The sequence below is a fragment of the Ranitomeya variabilis genome, chromosome 5, assembly GCF_051348905.1.
Source record: "Ranitomeya variabilis isolate aRanVar5 chromosome 5, aRanVar5.hap1, whole genome shotgun sequence".
NCBI lineage: Eukaryota > Metazoa > Chordata > Amphibia > Anura > Dendrobatidae > Ranitomeya > Ranitomeya variabilis.
In genome coordinates, this window is record NC_135236.1 from 187,939,884 (window position 1) to 187,957,210 (window position 17,327).

At 42.6% G+C, this 17,327-nt stretch overlaps 1 protein-coding gene across 4 annotated transcripts in view; it reads left to right on the forward strand.

Annotated features, from left to right (window-relative positions):
- Positions 1-16,290, forward strand: part of LOC143775467 (lamin-B3-like) — an 84,407-nt gene extending 68,117 nt beyond the window's left edge. For 2 of the 4 annotated variants that reach the window (XM_077263631.1, XM_077263629.1), the window contains 3 exons: positions 10,996-11,091; positions 11,202-11,252; positions 14,450-16,290. In XM_077263631.1, coding sequence (XP_077119746.1) covers positions 10,996-11,091; positions 11,202-11,240 — 135 coding nt within the window. In that variant the 3' untranslated portion in view covers positions 11,241-11,252; positions 14,450-16,290. The remainder of the gene's footprint in view (positions 1-10,995; positions 11,092-11,201; positions 11,253-14,449) is intronic. The other 2 variants (XM_077263630.1, XM_077263628.1) reach the window with 1 other exon arrangement.
- The last annotated feature ends 1,037 nt before the right edge of the window (positions 16,291-17,327 follow it).

The window sequence follows — 17,327 nt, forward strand, 5'->3', positions numbered from 1 at the left end:
TGAAGGTAAAATGATGGAGAATTGACCCCATAACTGAGCGTAACTACACCATTGTATAATAATTGGGAATATCCCTTCAGAAAAAAAAAATATCTGCAGATTCTTGTACACTTCCTCCCCCACCCACGGATTGGATTTTTATCTTTTTTTCTTCAATTCTGGAAACAATGTACAATCTGAGTTATGTCAAAGCTGCAGTTCTTTACTTTGAACCAGAGGTGACTCCGGGTCACCAATAAGTTGCAACCTTAGAAGGTAGATAGACTTTTCAATGACTCTCCAATAATATGGAAAATCTGATGGTTCAGAACCTTTCTGGTCCCTTTTAGGCTGCATTCATTTATATCTTCAGTTTTAAAGCTGAAGTCTTAAACAGGTAAAGTTTTACTTTTATTCTACTTCCACATATGTAGCAAATATTTTATATGTACCTGCCTGAAATCAGCTGCACAAGTAGTTCGGCAAGCTGGAAAGCCCCCAAGGCAAATGTTAGGATTTCTTTCAGCTTTGTGGTATTGTGCTTTGGGTAGTGTGGTGCCACCTGCAGGTAATTTTTCCTTACTGCAGTTTTATGAAAATTAATGTTCAAAATGTATTTGTCAGAGCAGAGCAACACTCCCTCTTGGAAGAGATCCGCTCGCTAGTCAAGGAAGAGGTGCAGTCTTCCCTGGCGGCTTTTACCCCTCCACCACCTTCTTCAGGGGAAAAAAGGAAAATACAGGTTGAGGACTCTGAATCAGACCTCTCTTATGCTTCGTCCTTTGGTAGACTGGAAGAACCCATATCACCCAAGGCCTCTGAAACCAGGAAATATCTCTTTTCCTCGGATTGGATTGAGGATCTGGTATCTGCGGTACGCAGCACTATGGGGCTGGAGGAAGAGTCAGAACCTCAGTCCATTCAGGACCAGATGTTTGGGTGGGATAAACAAGGGAAAACGTGTAGGATTCCCAGTACATTCTAATATACTCGACATGATTTCTCAAGAGTGGGAACTGCCGGAAAAACACCTCAGCATTTCCTCTGAGATGGAACACAGATTCCCCATAGAAGGTGATTCTGTCATATGGGACATTCCCAAAGTCCATACACAGGTGGCAAGAGTTGCAAAAAGAACCGTGCTCCCATTTGAAGATTCTTCACAACTGAAAGATCCAATGGACAGAAAAATAGAAAGTCTCTTGAAAAAATCCTGGGAGACATCTACGGTGGCCTTAAAGGCAAATATTGCTTCAACCCATGTAGCTAGAGCCCTCTCTCGCTGGTTAGAGGAGCTAGAGTCCCATATATCCCAGGGTACCTCCAGAGGTGAACTGCTGGAGTCACTACCTAGCCTTCTTAGGGCTACTGGGTTTTTGGCAGATGCTTCCATGGAAACCATTATGGTATGTGTCCACGTTCAGGATTGCATCAGGATTTGGTCAGGATGTTATGCAGGTAAAATCCTGACCAAATCTGCACCTGAGGTCACTGGCAGGTCACCTGCGCTGTCCTTGCGTTGTTTCTGCATTGTAAGGACATGCTGCGTTCTTAAAAGACACGCCGCATGTCCGTTTCCGCGGGTCTGCCGCATGCGTCTTTTAATGCATAGTGGAGATGGGATTTCATGAAATCCCCTCCACTATGCTGTAACATCTGGACGCTGTGTGTTTGACACTGCGGCTCTATGCAGCGTCAAACACGCAGCATTTCCTGAACGTGGAAACATACCCTTAGGCCGGCCTCACACTAGCGAGTTTTACGGACGTATGAGCGCATAAACTACGTCCGTAAAACTCGCAAAATAAACGGCACAATTATTCTCAATGGGGCTGCTCCTATTAGCCGTATATTACGGTTCAGTATTATACGGCTTACTACGGCCGTACAAAATCGCAGCATGCTGCGTTTGTCACCGTATTGCGCAAAAAAATCGCCAATGAAAGTCTATGGGGGCGAGAAAAATACGGATTCCACACTGACCAGCAGTGTGACTTGCGAGAAATACGCAGCGGTGTTAGTGAAAAGTCGGTAATTCAATTGCCGGCTTTTCATTTCTCCTTCCCAAACCCGACAGGATATGAGACATGGTTTACATACAGTAAACCATCTCATATCCCTTTTTTTTTTTTGCATATTCCACACTACTAATGTTAGTAGTGTGTATGTGCAAAATTTCAGCGCTGTAGCTGCTGAAATAAAGGGTTAAATGGCGGAAAAAATTGGCGTGGGCTCCCGCGCAATTTTCTCAGCCAGAATGGTAAAGCCAGTGACCGAGGGCAGATATTAATAGCCAGGAGAGGGTCCATGGTTATTGGCCCCCCCGTGGCTAAAAACATCTGCCCCCAGCCACCCCAGAAAAGGCACATCTGGAAGATGCGCCTATTCTGGCACTTGGCCACTCTCTTCCCACTCCCTGTAGTGGTGGAATATGGGGTAATGAAGGGTTAATGCCACCTTGCTATTGGAAGGTGACATTAAGCCAGATTAATAATGGAGAGGCGTCAATTATGTCACCTATCCATTATTAATCCAATAGTACGAAAGGGTTAAAAAACACACACACACATGATTTAAAAGTATTTTAATGAAATAAACACAGCGGTTGTTGTAATAATTTATTGTTCTCTCAATCATCAGGAACACCCTCGGTTGGAAAAATAATAAACGCACAAGATACATACCTTCTGGTGAACCGTCTCGTCCCACGAAGTAATCCATCTGAAGGGGTTAACTAATATTACAGGCAGGAGCCCTGCTAAATGCAGCTGTGCTCCGTGCTTGTAATTCCCCAGCGAATGAATGAAATGTAGGTCATTGACCTACATTTCCTTCAGTCGCGGTGAGGCGCCCTCTGGTGGATGTTCTCATGAACTGCAGCCTGGGAACTTTTTCCCACGCTCCAGGTCATATGAGGACATCCACCAGGGGGCGCATCACCGCGACTGAAGGAAATGTAGGTCAATGACCTACATTTCATTCATTCGCTGGGGAATTACAAGCACGGAGCACAGCTGCATTTAGCAGGGCTCCTGCCTGTAATATTAGTTAACCCCTTCAGATGGATTACTTCGTGGGACGAGACGGTTCACCAGAAGGTATGTATCTTGTGCGTTTATTATTTTTCCAAGCGAGGGTGTTCCTGATGGATTGAGAGAACAATAAATTATTACAACAACCGCTGTGTTTATTTCATTAAAATACTTTTAAATCGTGTGTGTGTGTTTTTTAACCCTTTCCTACTATTGGATTAATAATGGATAGGTGACATAATTGACGCCTCTCCATTATTAATCTGGCTTAATGTCACCTTACAATAGCAAGGTGGCATTAACCCTTCATTACCCCATATCCCACCGCTACAGGGAGTGGGAAGAGAGTGGCCAAGTGCCAGAATAGGCGCATCTTCCAGATGTGCCTTTTCTGGGGTGGCTGGGGGCAGATGTTTTTAGCCACGGGGGGGGCCAATAACCATGGACCCTCTCCTGGCTATTAATATCTGCCCTCGGTCACTGGCTTTACCATTCTGGCGGAGAAAATTGCGCGGGAGCCCACGCCAATTTTTTCCGCCATTTAACCCTTTATTTCAGCAGCTACAGCGCTGAAATTTTGCACATACACACTACTAACATTAGTAGTGTGGAATATGCAAAAAAAAAAGGAGATATGAGATGGTTTACTGTATGTAAACCATGTCTCATATCCTGTCGGGTTTGTGCAGGAGAAATGAGAAGCCGGCAATTGAATTACCGGCTTTTAACACATATCGCGCTGAATGAAATCTAAATACAGAATATATATATATGTGTCTCAATGACACATATATACTGTATATATGTTTTCCCGAACATTTGAGCACATAAATCCATTAGATGTCGGTTTTGCAAGCCTGCGCGAAAATCTCGCAGTACGGATGCCATACGGATTACATACGGAGGATGCCATGCGCAAAATACGCTGACACACCCTGACTACGGATCAATATTTTGGGAACATTTCTCCGTATTACGGCCGTAGTACGGACGTATAATACGTGGCGTATTGTCTTACGCCCAGTGTGAGGCCGGCCTTAGAGTTGCCGCTAGGTCTCTTGTACAAACTAACTCGGCTAGGAGAGCCCGCTGGCTCAAGATGTGGTCTGGTGACATCACCTCCAAAGCCAAATTATATGCCATACCCTTTAAAGGAGACTGTGTTTGGGCACTCTCTAGACGAGATCTTAGAAAAGGCCACAGACAAGAAAAAAGCTCTCCCAGAACAAAAACCCCCATAAGAAAAGGTTTTTTTCGTCCCTCACAGCCTCAAACCTCTGAGGGGAAAAGGCAAGAACGGGAGGTGGAGCTATGCAAAAGGTGGAGGAAAGAATATTCTTCTCCCCCAACAACAGCAGTCCCAACAGGAGAAGCGGTGACTTCGACCCAGTGGGGGGGAGACTCTCAAAATTCGTACTTCAGTGGCAAAATATCACCAATTGCCACTGGGTCCTCAATGTCATCAGAGAGGGCCTGCTAATAGTTCATTTGCTCCCCTCTGAAGATCACCTCCCTTCCCTCCCCAAGAGACCAAACAGCGTTGCTAGTAGGTCTGAGACCTGACAAGATCAAAGGTGATCTCTCAAGTTCCCGAATTGGAAAGGGGTCTGGGACATTACTCCTGACTATTTTTGGTACACAAACCTTCAGGCAAGGCTCGTATCATTATAAATTTGAAGGGACTCAACCAACATGTAAGATACCGCAGATTCAAGATGGAATCGGTAAGATCAGCCATTCCTTTGATAGGCCCTCATTCCTTCATGTCAACCATCGACTTAAAGGATGCATACTTCCATATTCCAATTCACCCGAGACACAGAAAATATCTCAGGTTTGCGGTGCAGGGAGATCAACAGATAGAACACTATCAGTTCAACGTCCTTCCGTTTGGAATCTCCTCCGCACCAAGAGTCTTCTCCAAGATAATGGCGGAAGTAGTGTCCTTTCTCCGGAACCAAGGCATCTGTATAGTGCCTTACCTGGACGACTTGCTGATAGTGGCCTCCACCAAGATGATCCTAGAATCTCGCGTATCAAAGACTCTCGATATTCTAACATCCCTAGGGTGGGTCCCGAATCTGAAAAAATCCCAGCTATGGCCCTCCAAATCCAGGAAATTCTTGGGGGTACTCCTGGACTCTGCGAAACCAATGTCTTTTCTTCCAGAGGACCACTGTCTAACCTTAATAACAAAGGTCAAGATATTCAGAGACATGAGATCTCCTACGCTTAAGGAAGGCATGTCGCTTTTGGGTTGCATGACAGCATGCATCCAATCAGTACCCTTGGCTCAAGCCCACTCCAGAGTCCTTCAAGCTCATATTTTAAGGAACTGGAACGGCCATCCCAGCACTTTAAACAGAAGGCTACACGCGCCTGGTCGAGTCAGAGCCTCCCTGGCCTGGTGGATAAACTTAAAAAATCTTCACTAAGGTGTCAGCTGGACTCAAGTCCCACTAACTACAATCACATCAGATGCCAGCAAGAGGGGCTGCGGAGCCATGATAAACATCATCCCGTTCCAAGGACTCTGGGACCAGGCAACGAGCAGGAAGTCATCCAACTTCAGAGAATTAAAAGCTGTAGAGGAAGCCCTTCTAGCAGCAAGTCATCTTATCACGGGACAACATATCCGAATATATTCGGACAACATGACTGCAGTTGCTCATATCGAGCATCAAGGCAGTACAAGGTTCAACAACTTAAAGAGCATCTCCACCCGAATATGCTACTGTCACTGATAGCAGTCCATTTGAAAGGCTCTTCCAACACCCAGGAAGACTGAGTCGCCAAGATATGCATCCGGGGGAATGGAGCCTGAACAGTCAGAGCTTCAAGATACAGTAGACAGGTGGGGTCTACCAGAAATCGATCTTTTTGCATCTCGCCAAAACATGCAGGTCAAAGCCGCCTTCTCCCTAAACCCCAGGGACAATTCCAGGGGAGTAGATGCTCTAGCCCAGAAGTGTGGTTTTTCACCTGGCCTATGCATTCCCGCCAATTCCGATTTTGGCAAAGGTTTCACGGAAGATCCGAGAAGAGCGAACCCTAACTATGTTAGTAGCCCCTTTGTGGCCAAAAAGAAGTTGGCTCAAACAGATTATCGATCTGTAGGTAGACTGCCTGGTCCAGTTGCCAGTAGAAAACGACCTCCTCTTACAAGGACCCATTCTTCACTTGAATCCTCAGAAGTGGAATCTAGCGGCATGGTTACTGAATGAAGCCCAGGTACTGAGGGCCAAAGGGCTATCGGACCCAGTAGTTTCTACGCTTCAAAGATCCAGAAAACCAGTAATCAATGCGATCTACAATAAGGTCCGGAAGAAGTTTTCATCTTTCTGCCTCCTTAATCTACAAGATCCCCTTAGCCCAAATGTGTCACAAATCCTAGATTTTCTAAAGAAGGGCTTAGAGATAGGCCTCAGGCCTAGCACCTTTTAAAAGTCCAGGTCTCCACCCTCAGTTCTATTTTTGACCGGGATCTGGCAAGTCATCGCTGGATTAAGAGGTTTATGACATCAGCCCTCAGAATGAACCCTAGAACACAGTTGATGGTTCCCTTATGAAACCTTAACCTAGTACTACAGGGGCTCACAGGTCCACCATTTGAGCCTTTATCCTCTTGTTCTCCTCAAAATTTTATTTGCAAAACAATCTTTTTGGTGGCTATAACCACGGCAAGAAGAGTAGGAGAGCTACATGCCCTATCAATAAGGGAACCCTGTTTGTCGATCAGAGACGACGCCATAGTACTTTGTCTTGACCCTTCCTTTCTTCCAAAGGTAGTCTCTGAATTCCACCGTTCCCAGGAAATCGTCCTACCTTCCTTTTGCCCAAATCCAGCAAATTCAAAAGAAAAAAAATTCCATACTCTCGATGTCAGACGTATTGTACTATATTACTTAGAGCAAACCAGCTCTTGCAGAATCGATCAAAATCTTTGTCCATCTCTCTGGACAAAATAAAGGGAAAAAAGTGGCAAAAAGCACTATATCTAACAGGATAAAAAGAGCTATAGCAGAAACATATCTTGCTCAAGATAAATCACCCCCAGTAGGGATCAAGGCCCACTCAACCAGATCCACTTCAGTCTCCTGGGCAGAAAGAGCAGGCACATCCGCAGACCAGATCTGCAGGGCAGCAACATGGTCTTCACTACATACTTTCTCCAAGCATTATAGATTGGACATATTGCCCAATAAAGATTTAATCTTTGGCCGAAAAGTTCTCCAGGCCGTTGTCCTACCCTAGCTCCAAATTACTGTAGTTGGTATTCCTCCGTATGCCGTCATGGAAGGTGACTAGAGAAAATAGAATTAGACTTACCAGTAATTCGGTTTCTAGGAACCTTCCACGACGGCGCTAATTCCCTCCCTATCTTCCTGGATTAAAATCTAGGATTCAAAGGTAAACTGGTGCTATGGTTTTCAGTTATAAGTCACTGGCAAGTGGGAGGGCCTTTTAACCCTTCCATATTTCCTGTTCCCCATCAGGGCAAAGAGGCAACCTCCGTATGCCGTCGTGGAAGGTTCCTAGAAACCGAATTACCGGTAAGTCTAATTCTATTTATTTATTTTTTTTAATCGCATCTGTTCATTTAACGGCGATAACGTGATTGGGAACTGGAAAATCTGGCCCTGATCATGTTCCCCAGGATCTCCGCTACCTCCGGCAGCCGAGGCCCTGGAGATTCTCCAAATCTGGAGGTGGGGGGGGGGGACACGCTACAGCCTTATTCCCAATCGCCATTTTAAAACGGCAATGAGGCCCCTTAGCGACCGCCGTCCGTTTTAATGTGTATCGGCAGTTGCTAAGGGGTTAAAAACAAAATATAAATTATCTCTCTCACTTTCACATGGTGCAGTGACCTTTTTCTGCTCCATAGCCGGTACATAGTAACATACCAGCCTCTGATTAGCAGGCAGCCTGTATAGTAATTGCAGTGCAGCGAGCTGGTGGTTTTCTGCATCGCAATACATTTCTGCTGAAATGTGCATCTGTGGATTAATTCAGCTGAAAACGTCTATGGTGTCAGCGGGTCTCCTGACTCCATGGGCCCAGTTACACCATCTGCGGCCACAATCATTAAATCCCTGGTCTACAGTAGGTCCACAGTTGCCAGTCAGAGCCATCTTTTGTCATATTTGCCTACTCTTTCATGCGGCCACTGTGGCTCTTACACAACCAAGAGTCTGTCCTTGGCAAAGCGTTTGTGAATGTCTGTATAATTAATGCAATGTTCGTGCCAGCCAATGTGCCCACCGGAGTGCTTTCAGAATGACGTTTAACCCCTTAATGACCGCTGATGCACCTTTTAACGGCAGCATTTAAGTGTACTTATTCCTCAGCGCAACTTTAACGGGGCTGAGAAATAAGGGTATAGCACCCCCCAGAATCGGAAAATCTCTGGGGTCTCTGCTACCGGGGGTAGCTGAGACCCCAGAGAACTTGATTCAGGTCGTTTTTTATCGTTCCCAGTGTTGCAATCATCGTTATTCACGGAATAACAGCGACTGCAAAAAAAGGTCCGATTTCCCATTTAATTCTTTCTCCTGTGATAAGATCTAGCACATCAGAGAGAGAAATGGGGTCCCCAGAGCCATCCCCCAGTACCCTCGATGTCCCCCGGCTCTCAACATCTTCTTCCTCTGCGCAGTGTGCCTGCCGAGATCTGCCGGTCGGCACCCGGCAACAATGGGAAATTTTTCCTATTGGTTCACTTTGATCACTGTGATCAAAAAAAAAAATAAAAAATGTAAATCAAACCCCTTTTTATCACCCCCTAGTTAAGTAAAACTAATAAAATAAAAATGTATTTATTTTCTTTTTTAGGCTGGGGCGCGCGAGGGCTGGGGTTAGAATTGTGAGGTTTCCACTGTTTAGGTACAGAGGGGGGTCTCCAAACGTGACATGGCGCCCGCCATTGATCCCTGCCAATTTTGCGTTCAAAAAGTCAAACGGTGCTCCGTCCCTTCTGAGCCCTGCCATGCACCCAAACAGTGACTGTCGCCCACATTCGGTCTATCGGCATACTCCGGAGAAATTGCACAACAATTTTTTGTGGTCCATTTTCTCCTGATACCCTTATGAAAATAAAAAAGTTCCAAAGTAAATTTTTTGTGAAACGTTCCACATTGCTTTAGTTTTTGTGAAGTAACTGAAGGGTTAATAAACTTCTTGAATGTGGTTTTGAGCACCTTGAGGGGTGCAGTTTTTAAATGGTGTCACTTTTTGGGTATTTTCTGTTACAGTGACCCCCAAACTCACGTAAATTTTGTTGGAAAAATGAGAAATCGCTGGTCAACTTTTAACCCTTATAACTTCCTAAGAAAAAAAAATTGTTTCCAAAATTGTGCTGATGTAAAGTAGACATGAGGGAAATGTTATTTAGTAACTATTTTGTGCGAGATGACTCTGATTTAAGAGCATAAAAATTAAAAGTTTGAAAATTGCAAAATTTTCTACATTTATTTCAAATTTTCCTTTTTATTTAAATAAATAAATAAATAAATAAATAAATGCAAGTCATATCGAAGAAATTTTACCACTAGCATGAAGTACAATATGTCATGAAAAACCAGTCTCCGAATCAGTGGGATCTGTTGAAGAGCTATAACATCATAAAGTGACAGTGGTCAGAATTCTATAAATTGGCTCTGTCACTAATGGGCTAAAACACAACTTTGAATTGCCAGATGCTCTGCAGTGCTGACGTTACACTGCAATGTTATATTTGGACTCTGGCCTTATACAACCTCTGGCAAAAATTATAGAATCACTGGCCTTGGAGGATGTTCATTCAGTTGTTTAATTTTGTAGGAAAAAATAATAATCTTAAAAGCAGATCACTGACATGGCACAAAACTAAAGTAATTTAAAATGGCAAATTTCTGGCTTTAAGAAACACTAAAAGAAATCAAGAACAAAAAATGTGGTAGTCAGTAATGGTTACTTTTTTTTAACCAAGCATAGGGGAAAAATTATGGAATCACTCAATTCTGAGGAAAAAATTATGGAATCATGAAAAACAGACAAACAACAAAACACTCCAACACATCACTAGTATTTTGGTGCACCACCTCTGGCTTTTATTACAGCTTGCAGTCTCTGAGGCATGGACTTAATGAGTGTCTAACAGTACTCTTCGTCTATCTGGCTCCAGCTTTCTCTGACTGCTGTTGCCAGATCAGCTTTGCAGGTTGGAGCCTTGTCATAAACTATTTCCTTCAACTTCCACCAAAGATTTTCAATTGGATTGAGATCCGGACTATTTGCAGGCCATGACATTGACATCGTGTCTTATTTTCAAGGAATGTTTTCAGTTTTTGCTCTGTCAGGATACATTATTATCTTGAAAAATCATTTCATAATCCCCAAACATCCTTTCAATTGATGGGATAAGAAAAGTGTTCAAAATATCAACATAAACTTGTGCATTTGTTGAAGATGTAATGACCGCCATCTCCCCAGTGCCTTTACCTGACATGCAGCCCCATATCATCAATGACTGTGGAAATTTGCATGTTCTCTTCAGGGAGTCATCTTTATAAATCTCATTGGAACGGCACCAAACAAAAGTTCCAGCATCATCACCTTGCCCAATGCAATGTTTCTTAAAGCCTGAAAGTTGCCATTTGTAATGACTTTAGTTTTGTGCCATGTCTGTGATCTGCTTTTTTTCTACAAAATTAAACAACTGAATGAACATCCTCCAAGGCCAGTGATTCCATAATTTTTGCCAGGGGTTGTATTTGTCGTGTGCTTCCTGCTAGTTGTTTTTGAGATGCCCTGTAGCCAATTTGCATGATATGAATCTGTAACCGTATATAACAGTGCCCCGTAATCTGACAATGTATTGTGCACAAACTTAAACCCTACTGAAACCCTCTCCATCTGCTCTGCAACAATAACGTTGGAAAGCTAATAATGGAATTCTACGGTGTAATTTCTCACATGTCCTTTATCTGATACTTGTTATTAGGAATGTGCTGAACGCACGCTCTTCAGAGTAAGGAGAGAGGAAGGGGAAACTGACGAGGAATTTCTTGATGAGGAATTGCCTGAATTTCATCCTAAGGTACTAAAATACATTGATTGTGAAAATCCAAGACCTTTATGAGATTAAAAAAAAAAAAATTAAATCATGTGTTTTTTCCCTTCGTGTTTTGCACATGAACTCTGATCCAGCCCAAAAGAAAGAAAAAGAAATGCTGCTTAGTGTCATGATGCAGCAGGCAGGTGAGGCCACTGGTGTGGATCAGCATGTGCATGCTGCCCCCCTAGTGCGAGTAGCCATCATGCCTTCAATATGCAATTTATAGCCTAATGTGAACTTATTGCACGATTATAGATTGTATATTCATGTGCAAGAAGGTTTAATTAAAGAGGACCTTTTATCAAATTTTTCTTGTTGAACTAGCCACACGATGTAATAGTGGCAACATAAAACCATACATAATATTCATTTTACTTTGCCCCCTCTGTTACAAAAAATATTAGTAATCATAGTTATTTGGCACCTAATGAGTTAACTTTTAAGCCCAAGTGGGTGTTAACAGTTTTCACTTGGGTCTTGTACTTTTCCCCTGCATGATACTGACCAATACTAAGCTGACAGCAGCACACTGGAGAAGGAACACCACAGCTTAGAGCAGGTTTTGTGTTGTTTTGTTTTTTTGTTTTTTGTTTTTTTGCTGTGTGCTTGCATATGATTTGTCAGCATCATAAAGGACGAAAAATTGTACGTCAACGTGAAAAATTCGGTAATAGGTCCTCTTTAAGCATTGCATGGCAATACATTAATATTTTAATCACTGCATGTCTTTTGATCTTCATTGATTTCCAAGAGTTTTTTTGTACTCCTGATTAAATAATACTGGATTATCTTTTCTTGTAGCACTGCCTTGTACAGTTCCTTTGTTATTCCTGCTAGAAATGTATGAATAAATTGAGTGGGGGATGTCTCTACACAGTCTGAGAGCAGAGTTCTAAGAAAATGTGCTCTAGAATTCTTGCTTTAACCCCTTTCCGACATGCTCCGTGTGTGTATGTATGTATGTGTATGTATATATACTGCTCAAAATAAAAAAAGGAAATAAAAAAGGGAACACTTAAACAGAATATAACTCCAAGTAAATCAAGCTTCTGTGAAATCAAACTGTCCAATTAGGAAACACTGACAATCAATTTCACCTGCTGTTGTGTAAATGGAATAGACAACAGATAGAAATTATTGGCAATTATCAAGACACAGTCAATAAAGGAGTGGTTCTGCAGGTGGGGACCACGGACCACATCTCAGTACCAATGCTTTCTGGCTGATGTTTTTGTCACTTTTGAATGTTGGTTGTGCTTTCACACTCGTGGTAGCATGAGACGGACTCTACAACCCACACAAGTGGCTTAGGTAGTGCAGCTCATCCAGGATGGCGCATCAATGTGAGCTGTGGAGAGCGTTCCGCTGCCTTCAACATCCTTCAGCATGACCGGTTTGGCAGTGGGTCAGTAATGGTGTGGGGTGGCATTTCTTTGGAGGGCCGCACAACCCTCCATGTGCTCGCCAGAGGTAGCTTGACTGCCATTAGATACCGAGATGAGATCCTCAGACCCCTTGTGAGACCATATGCTGGTGCGGTTGGCCCTGGGTTCCTCCTAATGCATGACAATGCCAGACCTCATGTGGCTGGAGTGTCAGCAGTTCCTGCAAGATGAAGGCATTGAAGCTATGGACTGGCCCGCCCGTTCCCCAGGCCTGAATCAGATTGAACACATCTGGGACATCATGTCTCGCACCATCCACCAACGTCACGTTGCACCACAGACTGTCCAGGAGTTGGAGGATGCTTTAGTCCAGGTCTGGGAGGAGATCCCTCAGGAGACCATCTGCCGCCTCATCAGGAGCATGCCCAGGAGTTGTAGGGAGGTTATACAGGCACGTGGAGGCCACACACACACTACTGAGCATCATTTTTGTCTTGAGGCATTTCCACTGAAGTTGGATCAGCCTGTAACTTCATTTTCCATTTTGATTTTTAGCATCATTCCAACTCCAGACTTCCGTGGGATATTAGTTGTGATTTACTTTGATAATTTTTAGGTTTTATTGTTAACGCATTCCGCTATGTAATGAATAAAGATTTACAACTGGAATATTTCATTCAGTGATATCTAGGATGTGGGATTTTAGTGTTCCCTTTATTTTTTTGAGCAGTGTATATTACAGTTGTGCTCAAAAGTTTACATACCCTGGCAGAAGTTTTGCTTTCTTGGCCTTTTTTCAAAGAATATGAATGATAACACCAAAACTTTTTCTCCACTCATGGTTAGTGGTTGGGTGAAGCCATTTATTGTCAAACTACCGTGTTTTCTCTTTTTAAATCATAATGACAACCCAAATCATCCAAATGACCCTGATCAAAACATGCACAGAAGTTGACACAAATGGGTTTGAATGGCTACTAAAGTAACATCCTCACCTGTGACCTGTTTGCTTGTAATCAGTGTGTGCATAAAAGCTGAGTGAGTTTCTGGGATCCAGAGAGACTTGCATCTTTCATCCAGCCACTGACGTTTCCAGATTGTGACTCATGGTGAAAGCAAAAGAATTGTCAACGGGTCAATGGGAAAAGGTAGTTGAACTGTATAAAACAGGAAAGGGATACAAAAAGATATCCAAGTCAATTATATCCAATTGATGCCAGTCAGCAGCGTTCAATCTGTGATTAAGTGATTCAGGCTGGACGTGCACTGGGAGTGTCATTTGTACTTGGAAGCAGCAGCCAAGCATGTGGCTTCTGCACTAGATTTCTCTTAGCTGGCAAGTTGAGAACTTACATTAAAAGTTTCCTTTATATTGGGGTACAAGTGCCTATACAGACTTACCACTACTTCCATATGTAAAAAGATGCTGGTCAGTTTCCTTTTTAACCCCTTCCCAAAATAAGGCATAATATGTCGGATCTGCATCTTTAGTGCAGACGCGGCAGCGTTCTACATCCTTCATCTGTCAGCAATGACGCTGGCTTAGCTCTGATCTGTCTCTAAAACCAGTGAGTTGCATTCTACCCGTTGATGTTAAGCTGCCTACTGTTAAGTAGAGGCCACCATAAACATTAGGTTGTTCATGTGTATGGAGGAGGTGGGCTAAACAATCGGCTTGGTTTAGCGCCTGAGCTTTCTGAGAAAGCCACCTTAAGACTCCTAAGGCCAAAGGCTTATCTTCCAGAGGACAAAATTATCGGTTGTTGAAATTCCAATGTCAAGATCCCTCTTTTCCGCTGCCATCTGTCTGTTAAACAGATATGGAGGTCTCCCTATTCTCCCCAGAGTTTTATCTAATGTGTATGGGGGATTTAGCTTCCAGGAGTGCCTCTGACCCACACCTATGTTATAAAAGCACATTTTAGACTTGACTTCTTTCATCTTTTGCTTTTCAGCCCCACCAGCCAGTGGATCCCAGCTGTTCCCTCATGTAGTGGCAATGCCGAATCGGATACTCTCCTGTGAACTCCGTCCTTTCCATTCAGTTTCTTCAAACAGTTTGTCAAGTTGTCATATTGCCGAGGAGGTATTTTTGTTTTTCCAATGGAATATGGAGGATTTTGTTGCTGTAAGCCCTGAGAACTGTTGTTTATTTCAATGAAGTCGTTCATTTCAATGCTAACCTCCCAGACGGGTGGACTGCAGAGCACAAATTTCCTATACCGACAAACCATTTTCAATAACATTAGTTTGTATATAGTGGGCTCTTTATAAATAACTTTTCTTTTTTTGTCGTATTGCAGATTTTCCTGTATTGTAGAGTATTGAAAATATCTGTATTACATGGGTGCTGGCTGGTCACGTCACTGTACATAGCAGGCCGTCGTATGTTACCATCTACGTGCCTTGAGAACAGTAGTAGCGTTTTACAGTTTACCATGTGGCCATAAACCACACGGCATGAAGGAAGCTAAAGTTTATTCTAGTGGTATTTGCTTACTGGGCGCTTCTACCACTTGTGTGACCATTATCAATTAGTAAAATAAAAAATCACTTTATACATTGTTTCATATTTTAGACCCAGATTTTGTCTGTCATCCATATGACACATTGTGTGCTGTTAGTTTTGCACTGTACAGATTGCACTGAAATGTTAGCAGCTGAGCCATTTTCTTTTTTGTGAAAAAGTTGCATACACAGGGATGCATTGTTAGTTATACTGATGTGTTGTGCGGTGTTTAGTTCGCTTCTTCTGTAATTGTCTTTCATTATTTCTGTTTAGCTTAAGTGGAAGGAACTGGAATGCAGAAAACATTAGTCTTGCAAATGCAGAATGTTAAGTGCCTATATATTAATAGCTGCCAGTATACCATTGTGCCGCGTATGAGCCATGAAAACGGAATGTTTCAGTCAAGGAGTGCCGATAGCGCTGATGATCTTGGTTAGGGTGTTTTTGGTTTTTTTTCCCTTTATTTTTCTGTTTTAAACATTTAATATGTGGAGACATTTTGTCTCTCCTTACATCTGTTTTAGGTAATACTTGTATTTGAAGCATTTTTTTCTTAAACATTCGCTCCGTTATTCTTCCTGGAAATACATGAATTGACAACTGACGGTTAACATTCCCCCTTGTCAATAGATTTTGTCCCTCCATAGTCTGGTACACATTTCCAGGAGGTATAATATAAGAGCAGCGCCCCTTAATGTTTTAAGAATAGATGCTCTAGAATTATTCTCTTTAATGACTTTCCATTCATAAACAGGTTTTTCACTAAATGGTTAGTTTCCATTTATTTAGGCATTTTTACGTCTGTGAATGTTTTTGTTTTGTCCAAAATTAAAGCGTCAGCCTATTTCATTTATTGCCAAGTTGGCATAATCTGGACTAAAGATGGTAAAATGGGATAGTTTCCATATTTGCATTATATTTCTGGTGTTCATTCCAGTGTAAAGCGTGATGGTCCCACTTTATCGTACGACTAGGTCATTTTTCTTTTTACTGCAATTATAAATATTTTTCGAAGATTGGGCAGAACCAAGGAGCTAAAATGTAAAAATATTTCACCCATTTTTATATTTTCTTGAAATATTTCCCTCTTTTCTTGTCACCACAGGTAGTGGAAATTTCTTGCTCTGATGTAAAGGAATAATCCGGTACTCTGTTATATTGAAACCACGCTGTTAGAAAATATTTTAGGATGTCATTTGTGGTTTTGTTAATAGTGTTATATTTATTGTTAATTGTAAATAACTTATAGTTTTTCAGATAAAACGTTAATAAAATATTTTGCCAGTTTCTTTTTTTTTTTTTCTTCAGATTTGATAACATGTTTATTGCAAGTTTGTTTTTTTTATCTATAGCAATGGGCGCTACACGCACCGGAAATGTAACCTCTTGTATAATCTATTGTGTACGCTGAATGAGACTTGTTCCTGCCCATATACGCAAGGCATGCAAAGTGTCTCAAGTATTTTTGAGTTGTGTGTTTTTATTTTGTAACAGGGTTGTTCCTGTAGTTATTGAAGCCCTATAAATAAATGTATTGGCCCCAAAGATGATGTAAAAGCACAAAAGCTAAACAATGGTGTAGTCTTTACAGTATTTTGTAATAGGATTGCTAAAAAAATGATTTTGACTGGCAGCATGGTGCCTTGGTATGTGTCAAAATTGTGTAAAGTACTGATCATACAAAGGGAAACTATCTTACATGAACATGTAATCCCGTAAAGGGGTTGTCCAGAATTTCTGACCAGAATGGCCTCACTTTTGCCTGAGACACTTCACTTGTGTAAGGAGAACCACGGTTGACTTGGGCATTGTGGTCTGAACACATGGTTTTATGTACATGACTCTGCTTCAGGAAAATGGCCGCCGCGATCTCCATCTGCGCACGCGCGGCATCCCGCGGCCATTTTCCTGAAGCCCCGGGCAGCAGAGCGCTCCATCTGCGCACGCGCGGCCACAGGAAGATGGCCGCCCCCACCGATCACCAGGGGAATAGCGCAGATCGCGCTCTATTCCCTCCCCTGTGCAGTGGATTCTGGACTTGGGCATGCGCAAACCACTACGCCACCAACGGAAAAATAAGCAAGATCTGGGGAAGACACCACGCCCATCTGACCAGACCAGCCTGATTGACAGGCGAAAACGTCTACTTTGGTAACGTATTTCGGCAGCATAGGTGGGGAATCGGGGTCCACAAAATACACTATTGTAATGCACAGCTCAGGCCCTATTTAACAGTATTTTTATCTCATACGGAAAAAACGGGGTGACAGGTTCCCTTTAAAATAGTTAAATAGGACTAAGGTTCTATTCCCATATGGAAAATT